We start from the raw sequence: 8,444 nt of genomic DNA, 5'->3' as shown, positions 1-8,444 counted from the left end.
ATGTTTCCTTTGCATTTTACCAATAGCAGTGGTCTAGTGTACATTTCCTGTAATTTGTGACGTTCTGAAGGGCTATTATATCAAAATTTCAATCCCATTTTGTGAAACAAGAGGACTAGTGGAATGGTGTGTTTGTTTGTTTGTTTTCAATACATCAATTTTTCTTTCAAAATGCTGTAAAGTGTGTTGATTACTTAATGGTGCAATATAACGTTGGACGCGTGGGGAAGCTGCTTGATGAACAGAGAAAAAAATCAATAACTTTATCTTAACCCAGAAAACCTTCATTTGATGCACGGTGCTAAATTGACTGCCTGTTGTACTGGATGGTTAAACAAAAAATAAAAACTGAGACAAAATATTTCATTTTAGGTTTTATCCTTTATTTCAGTACGTTTCTGTGAAACACAACCGTGAGTCTTATTTAAACTCTTATGAATCACTGACGTATCTAATCTCCAAGAAGATGTTGGTAGGCAAAATTGTTACATTTTCCTAGCTGCCCGTTTCTGTTACGAGCTGCCTCCTTAACAGTTCGTGACAGAAACGGTCTGCTAGGAAAGAGTAACGATTTTGTATCACTACATCTGCTTGGAGATTATGACGTAACATCAATGAGTTGACAGGAACGTCGGTAGGATTATGGAAACATTTGTGTCGATAAAGCTCATTGGGTGTTTGGCTGGCACGTGTGAAGGACATACGTGAAGAAACCAATCACGACGTCGCTTTCAGGACTGCTGCCTGGTGCAGGTTGGCAGGAGAGGCCCGCCGCGCATGTGCAGTAGTCGATGGACATCCCGGTGAAACAAGTCTCGTTTACTTTACCCAGATCACCGCACTCTCCCAGTCCGTCGGGCGCTGGATGTACAAATATGAATAATAGCGCCTTTATGGCTAAATGCATTTAGTTAGGTAGCTAAAGTAAAAGTGTATGAAATTATGCTATATGTATATCTACAAAGACCCTCCCACGTCTTAAAAGATATGTAGACAAATTTACAGACTTTCTCTTTTACATCGTACAACGTATTTGTACGTTGATAAAGTTTAGATATCATTGTGAACAATATCTGAAGTCAATCTGATATTCAACTGGATCAGATACGGAGATTATTTTCGGACGTTTCGAGTGACATCCATCACTCTTCTTCGGCGTCACTAGAATGGCCTTGCAGAACATGCCAAGACTACTTCTTGAGATGTAACTGTAAAATTGATTGAACATGAACATGGCAAGGTCACTAACTCATAATCGCCGTATGTACTAGCATTGGGTCGTTCTGTCTGTTCATTCTAGTGAAGCTGAAGAAGGGTGATGGACTTATCCATGATACAACTCACTCAAACCAGGATACCAGTAGACTGAGAAAGGTTCCCCCTCCCCTCCATTTTTACGGCAGCACTGTGTACGGTAGTCTTCACAGCTGTAGGACCACTCACACGTTCCGGTCTGGATGAACAAATGCGTATTCAGAGTACATCAGTGCACACAGACCTGCTGTATACATGCAGCTCTAGACTATGATATGCATTACTCTGTAAACGTACGGGCACAACGTGTGTTACGTCTATAATAGTCCAGGTCTTCAATGACTAATCTTCAAGCAAATCTATCGGTGGCAAGGCAGTATCAAAATTGTTAACCTGTACCAAAATCTTTTGATATAGGTTATCACTGACTATGGTGAGCGAAAACATTGTCTTTGAATCAATAGTAGTGATATTTGCTCCCAGTTATGACGCACAAACAAATAAGAGTTTGGTTTCTTCCGATCCTTCCCAGTGAACCATATGTTGGATATTTTAGCTAATATATATCTTCCACTATCGCTATGTTTTCCTTCAGCTCCGAAAGGAAACAATTATGGGAAATAGTTATCGGTGAAGAATAACGAGCCAGAGACTTTGTAAGAAAGAAAGAACTCACGACAATGGCTGCTAACGTACACAAAATAGCCCCAAAGAACAAGTGATTCTGCATGGTGATCTGAATGTAGAAGTACACAAATTGAGGTAAGACGTACTAAGATATGAATACTACATGGTACATAACACATTCATATACAAACACCTAGGAAGTTAGAGGAACTATTAAATAGATACACACTAAGCCTGGACATTTTTTACCAAAAATGACATAAATACATTAGAACAGCCTCTCACGCAAGAGCACCTGATTTTGCTGCCACTTGAACAGTGATCACATCTATTTAGAAAAGAAGCGAAATAGTCACGAATGCAGAGTATAAGAACTAACCTCCGAAAAACAGTCCTCACGCTCAAAGGTAGAATGTGTCTATCTGCACGTAGCTGGTTTATGTGTTTGCCATATTGATTTGTTTGTTAAGAGTGGCAACAGGAAATAAGTCATCATTGTATAGATTAGCGGTCATTGAAACGTATACAGGGAGGTATTTGCCTGGACGCCTCCAACATAAAGCTACAATAAAAGTCTTCACTAGTCATTCACTCTTCGTTTCACTCATTTAACAGTTCTGTGGCCTGAAATGAATATCATAGCAGGAAAAAAGTCACCCAGAAAGAAATGATACGTGTATTGCTGTTGCCATTTTATTTCGTTTATGAGCACCGACCACATTTCAGATTCATACTATCATGTTGCCACGTGCACAGACGGTATTGGTATTTGCCGTCTTTGGTCTTCGCAACGTTGACAGAACGATTCTGTTGTAGTGGCGATTTTCCTGCTCTTCAGTACTCACCAAGCAGAGATTGGCTGGGAAGATTATTACCTTCTTCTGACTTTTCCCGGCCAATCCTAGCCTCTACTAGGCTCCACAGGCCGCTGGAAAAAGTAGTAGAAATTCGCTTAATAGACAGATAACATACCAGAGGAGTTAGCTTGCCAGGGAGTACAGTTTGCGACCTAGGGAACTGTACCCACTGACCAGCTAACACCTCTGGTATGTTACTAGTATTGTCTATTTGGCGAATTTTTACTATTAGAAGCTAGGCCAACCCAACGTTAGATGTCAGAAAACGGAACAAATCAGAAGAAATTACAATCTTCCCATCGACCTCTGCTTGGCCTTTGGAGAGTACTTCTCCAAGTGATCACCCCCACTCTGGGTACTCCGGAGCGGTCTGACAGGTGTGGATATTCAGCGGGAACTGCCCCGGGTCGGTCTCCGGCTGGACGGGGGCCGGCTGGCAGGACAGCCCGTCCGCGCACTGGCAGTAGTCGTACGACATCCCGGTCCAGCACGTCTCCCCGTCCTGACCCAACCCTCCGCACTCACCCTGCTCTACGGTCTCAGAAAAGTCTGTGGGACAGAGGAATGTAGATTCATGTCAGATTTGTATCTGAACTCACACTTCATTAGTTCACACAAACAACATTGCTTTTGTCTGAAAGGACTAAATTGAACTGGCGAGCAAATTTCATTGATGTTCCGCCATTACATCTGATAGACGATGAGCAATATGTCCTTAGTCACTGACGAAAGATAGCGGATGCTGTCTGAAACGTCTGACTGTTTCAAAATGTATCAACATGTAGTTGCTTGAGTAAATATTTTTGGCGTATCTTATTACCTGGATGTCTAACCTTCATCAACGGATGAGCAAGATGATTATATCTGATAGGCTTTTATTTACTACCGTTTCATGATATCAACTTTTCTTTCTTGTAATTTTCTTCTTCTTCACAGTGTTCTCTATCATCATATCTAGCGCATACACTTTGTATTTACTCAAGCTCTTGCAGAAATTTTACTATGGTCAGTTTGGTGTACGTAGAGCTCGTTATGAAGTAGAGTAGTCAAAACCAGGGACGTTCACGGCCTTTAATGAATAAGTACACACATGGTAATGGTATGATTCCCTACCGTAGTTATACCAGTAGACAGACCAGGTCTTCCCGTCCTTCCGGCAGCACTCTTGTGCCGGCCATGAATACCCACAGTCATACTCTGTGTCGCACTTGTCACCGATGGCGGCCTTGAAAAGTAGAATAAGTAAAACCGGTAAACAAACTTCTGTCGTTAGGTTGGGTGTAGGATTTATTCATGTTTCTTTAGGACTGTATACCTCGTCACGCCTGCTCTTGTTTCAACGATTTTGTTCATTAAAAACATAGCTTTAGCAACATAATAATATTTGACATGGCATAGCCGGTAGTATAAAAAAAATACGGCTGGAATGCTTCTCTGGCTGGCTGATACGATTTTGCCCCCGTGGAGATCTGCTTGGAGATTAGACGGTCCCCGCAATAAGTCTATTTTTCACTGCAGGCGTCCTTGAGCCGTGAGAGTCAAGCAGGTGAACAAATATGGCGCCCTGCGATGTACACTGAATCTATCTTAAGCTTATCGATCATAATGTGTTTATCTGGTGAACATTGGAAGCTCACTATAGACACCAACGTACTGATAAATACATTTGTAGGTAGTGGTTTCCGTACAAACCCAGTATTTTCTTCAGCTAGAATTTTAACTTACCATGACGGCTACCAGGAGACCAGCGAATGTTACCAAGAACACTTGCGGACGCATCTTGTCTGTTAGGGGAAGAAATACACGGAGTGAAAAACTACCAGCAGTTTTAAAACTTACACAATCCCGTTGATTTGTCTTGATTATAACATTACAACCTACTTTTCCAGTTTTTACTTTTTCGAAATTTCCAACCGCGATTACAATTTTCAGAAAGAGATTCTGTATATATTAATGTTCAAAAAAGTTTTCAGTCCAAGGCCAATTTACCCACTGCTTGTCCAAATATTTTTGAGAACATCCTAATCTCCTAGCAGATGTATCGTTAGGGCTAGTTTTGTGGGTCTCCTTTTGTCTTTCCTCCAAATTTACGTCTCTTTTTCCTTCGTTCACTGAATTTTTCTGTTCACTTCCCTCTTAGATGGAGACGGAGAAACGCGAAAAAATCCACTAAATAATGCCCGGCCGATACATTTGCTTGGAGAGTGAGTTATTCTATCCGTGTACTTGGAAGAATTATGTCTTTCCGATCTGATAAATGTGGAAGGAAATACCAAAGTTATCTTCAGCTAAAGATAAACGCCACCGTTACGATGAGCAAAGACCTTCAAGATGTATTTTCTAACATACTGTTTAAGTAATGACTCATGCATTCAAGCGTAGGAACTTGTTTTCTTAAAGAATCCAATAAAGGATACTTCTTAGATTTCAACTCTAATCGTCGCAGAACTGTAAAGACGTGATAATCATTGTTAGTGAACCCTGTCCAGACATACATGTACTACAACATCGCGTGCCAACACGTACATAGTCAAACATAGTAACATTTGCGACAGTACAGCTACCCACCTGTTCAACCTGCGAGGTCCTGTGAACTAAACACAGATCTCACATGTGCAGAATGACCTATGGTGAACCCGGGAACATGTGACGATCAAAGTTTCAATAATTTCACACAGCCATTGTATTTTATGGCTACACGCTGGATAGACATATCATAAAATGCTTTCGTTACCACTGGCTGATACATGTCTCTTGATACTCAGAGAGTCTAATGATATATACTTCTTCACGTTTGTAGCTGGAATTGCCACACAATAATTCTTTATATAGTGCTGAACCTGACCCACGAGCAGTTGGCAAGATTCAAAAGAGACGCCCTTCGGTAGACTGAAGTACTGCAACCGCAGCCCACAGCAAACTCGTTGATTTACGCGATTAGAGCACCCCAAAGTAATAGTTATAATCACAAAAGCACACAAAACAGTATCAAGCACTCTTTTAGTTACAAAAAAAGAAGTTATCGATTACAGGGAGGTCTATTGCTTTTTAGATAGACTGTCGGCTATACTTTGCCATGTGATGTTTATTTCGATAATCAGGACAACCAGGAGTGAGGTAGGTCAAAGTTCAATAGTATTATGCCTTGGTTACTGTATCAGTATGGCCCATACAGCACAGTATAACCGACTGTCGATCAAAAACGCAATAGACCTTTCTGTAATTGACAACTTCTCTTTTTCTACCTAAAAAAAGGCTCGATACGGTTTCACCAGTGAAGGGAAAACGTCCCAAATGACAATGACTATGACAATGGGTTTCAAAATGTAAAAAAAAATACCCATGCATTAGACATACTAATGCAAAACGATGTCACCTACCTCAAAATTTACCACGAACGTTATATGGAACAGCAGATCCTTTTTTTCCTGAAAATTTAGTTGAACTCCGGGGTCATTGGAGGTGAATATCCAAGCAGATGTCAGGAGGTAAAAATCGTCATGTTTTGCTACTACTACTCCCGTAGGAAGACCATTTATAACAACCTCCTTACTCAGATTGTTACAGCCTGGGTTGTTACCTGTACGCCACTAGAGTTAGTTTATGTTAATAATATGGCATCATAGTTAGTAAGGCCAAACCTATTAAAGGTGCCCTAAGCGATTTCAGGGAGGTAAAACTAGAAATATTCTGAATAAGGCAATCTGTATGAAATTGACATTTACTTCCCCATATCAGCAGATTTTCATCATTATTTCATACTTTGGGCGTTTAAAAAGAGTGCAGCAACAAGTCACAGAAGGGGTATCTTATTCATTGCTGTCACCCAATAATCAACCCAGAATTGTTAAGATTTCTATGTTTGTTAAAGTTGTGGGTAAATTTAGTAACACCTCAGCCCAAATGAGGATGTGATGATAAACAAGAATTAAGTCACACAATATATTTCATCTGTCAGTTTATTTCTTGTTGCGCCAAAAAAATATATCCAGTTGCTTGAGTAACTATTTTTGGCGTATCTAAGTAAAGTTACCTGGATGTCTAACTTTCATCAAAGTATGTCTTCCACCATAAATTTTCGGTCGGAACTCCATTCGAATTTTCTATTTGTTTGTTTGCCTGTTTCTTAAAGGGAGAATTTCTATAGCAAAAGGCAAACTCCAAAGTATTGAATGCATTGTTCAAGATTTCTATTTTGTTGTGTGGGTAAATTACACCTCAGCCTACAGAAAGATGTGATAAACAAGTGTAACGTTTGGTAACATAAATTCGTGGGGTACTTAAATTCGGGATTTTTCGAAAACGGGGTATTTAGGGATATGTGCTAGATGCAACATCAGTAATACCGCTAGAAATGCAAACTTGACAGACTAACGCATTCAGAACACTGTCTGAAAAGCTTCGATAACCATGCATTAGAAGTTGGCGACGTCAAAAACTCTCCGTCCCTTATTGACAGAGTCTGGGGGCTTCGTGGGAGACTCACACTGCACGGTTGTTCGCTGGTTTATAAGACAAATGTCACATCTCCTGCCTGCTAAACACAATTATTCACAAGACAACTTATTACAATCTCTTTTGCTAACCTGCAACTGGATTCTAAGTGTGATGAATCATCAACTCCTCTTTGTTGCTACAACCTACGGCACGTGTATTTTCCCGCCGCCATATTGTTACCCAGAATCATGTCGTCAAGCAGACGACAAAAGGTTTGCGAGGAACACTTTTTTGTCTAAAATGTTGCGTGTGATAGTGGACTGAAGACGATATTTTCCTCAAAGTTTGCTCCTAACACAACAAGGAACACATGGACATAGTAGTATAACCATTGCTACGGCATCCAGCTAACTTGCCATGAATAATGTACACGTTGCCATGACGGTTGGGATCGTGACGTTCTACCGACTCAACAAACGGGATGTTAGCAACAGGGCCTGATGTGTACGGTACGGCCGTTTTTTCGATTCACGACTCGAGACCGTCCAGTCTCGACATAAGCAAGCAAGCAAGCAAGCCTGTCCGACAGCACCGTCATTGTGCGTGCGGCGGACTGTAGTTTCAATTTGAAATATTATGGTGTCAGCACGACTTGAGACAAAATCTACCATATATATGATTAGTGCAAAGATAGTACATGATACTGACAGAATAATAGAAAAAAGGATGGTTTATTGTTCTGCTAGATTGATTTCAGTCAACCATTATCGGAAAAATCCCGAATTTATGTTACCCAACGTTACCTCACAGTATTGCCTCCCAGCAACTTAGTTCCAAACTGCAGCTTACTTTTCAACTGCAGAATGCAACATTACAAATCTTATGGAAAAACGTATGCTCTTTTAGGATATGTGTGGTTTGTTTGCTTGTTTTACTTAGGGTCTGAATTCTAGTTGTTTTTGTCTAGCGTCCGTTTAAAATCTTTTTTTGCCCCCCATAATTGTTGCGGATTGGTTTGACCATTACCTCAGCAGCGATCCCAGAGTTCCTAGGAATGCCCACTCACTCGCCAAGGGCGTAACATTCATATCCATCCACCTGGGATATATTTCATCATAATTTCTCAATATCTACGAACATAACTTATGTGCAAATCTTAAGATATAATTTTCTCCGTATATTCATCATATAGAGATAATGCTAAAGGCCTAACTTTGTTGAGAGGTTGGTTTAACTGCGCACTATTTTCTCGGCGAGAGTATATTACAT

The 8,444-nt window shown here is 40.4% G+C and overlaps 1 protein-coding gene across 2 annotated transcripts; it reads right to left on the bottom strand.

Annotated features, from left to right (window-relative positions):
- Nucleotides 1–361: 361 nt before the first annotated feature.
- LOC136445318 (uncharacterized) lies at nucleotides 362–5,435 on the bottom strand. 2 transcript variants are annotated; one of them, XM_066443251.1, is made up of 6 exons: nucleotides 5,307–5,435; nucleotides 4,464–4,522; nucleotides 3,852–3,963; nucleotides 1,931–3,287; nucleotides 1,345–1,453; nucleotides 362–861 (listed from the first exon to the last, which is right to left on the bottom strand). In XM_066443251.1, the coding sequence occupies exons 4-6, from the start codon at nucleotides 1,982–1,984 to the stop codon at nucleotides 668–670; spliced, it is 357 nt and encodes a 118-aa protein (XP_066299348.1). In that variant the 5' UTR covers nucleotides 1,985–3,287; nucleotides 3,852–3,963; nucleotides 4,464–4,522; nucleotides 5,307–5,435; the 3' UTR covers nucleotides 362–667. The 2 variants fall into 2 exon arrangements, with proteins under 2 accessions (XP_066299348.1, XP_066299347.1); XM_066443250.1 differs by lacking the exons at nucleotides 362–861; nucleotides 1,345–1,453 and having other exon boundaries at nucleotides 2,561–3,287; nucleotides 5,307–5,424.
- Nucleotides 5,436–8,444: the final 3,009 nt, after the last annotated feature.

Source organism: Branchiostoma lanceolatum, chromosome 11 (assembly GCF_035083965.1).
Source record: "Branchiostoma lanceolatum isolate klBraLanc5 chromosome 11, klBraLanc5.hap2, whole genome shotgun sequence".
NCBI lineage: Eukaryota > Metazoa > Chordata > Leptocardii > Amphioxiformes > Branchiostomatidae > Branchiostoma > Branchiostoma lanceolatum.
Note: the sequence above shows the minus strand (reverse complement) of the source record. Positions and strands in the feature narration are given on the sequence as shown.

Excerpts from the sequence above, each read along its gene's own strand:
- LOC136445318 (XM_066443250.1), bottom strand. The coding sequence starts at position 4,517 with ATGCGTCCGCAAGTGTTCTTGGTAACATTCGCTGGTCTCCTGGTAGCC. Across the intron at positions 3,964-4,463 it reads GTCTCCTGGTAGCCGTCATG|GCCGCCATCGGTGACAAGTG; the intron begins GTAAGTTAAAAT and ends CTACTTTTCAAG. Across the intron at positions 3,288-3,851 it reads TGTCTACTGGTATAACTACG|ACTTTTCTGAGACCGTAGAG; the intron begins GTAGGGAATCAT and ends TCTGTCCCACAG.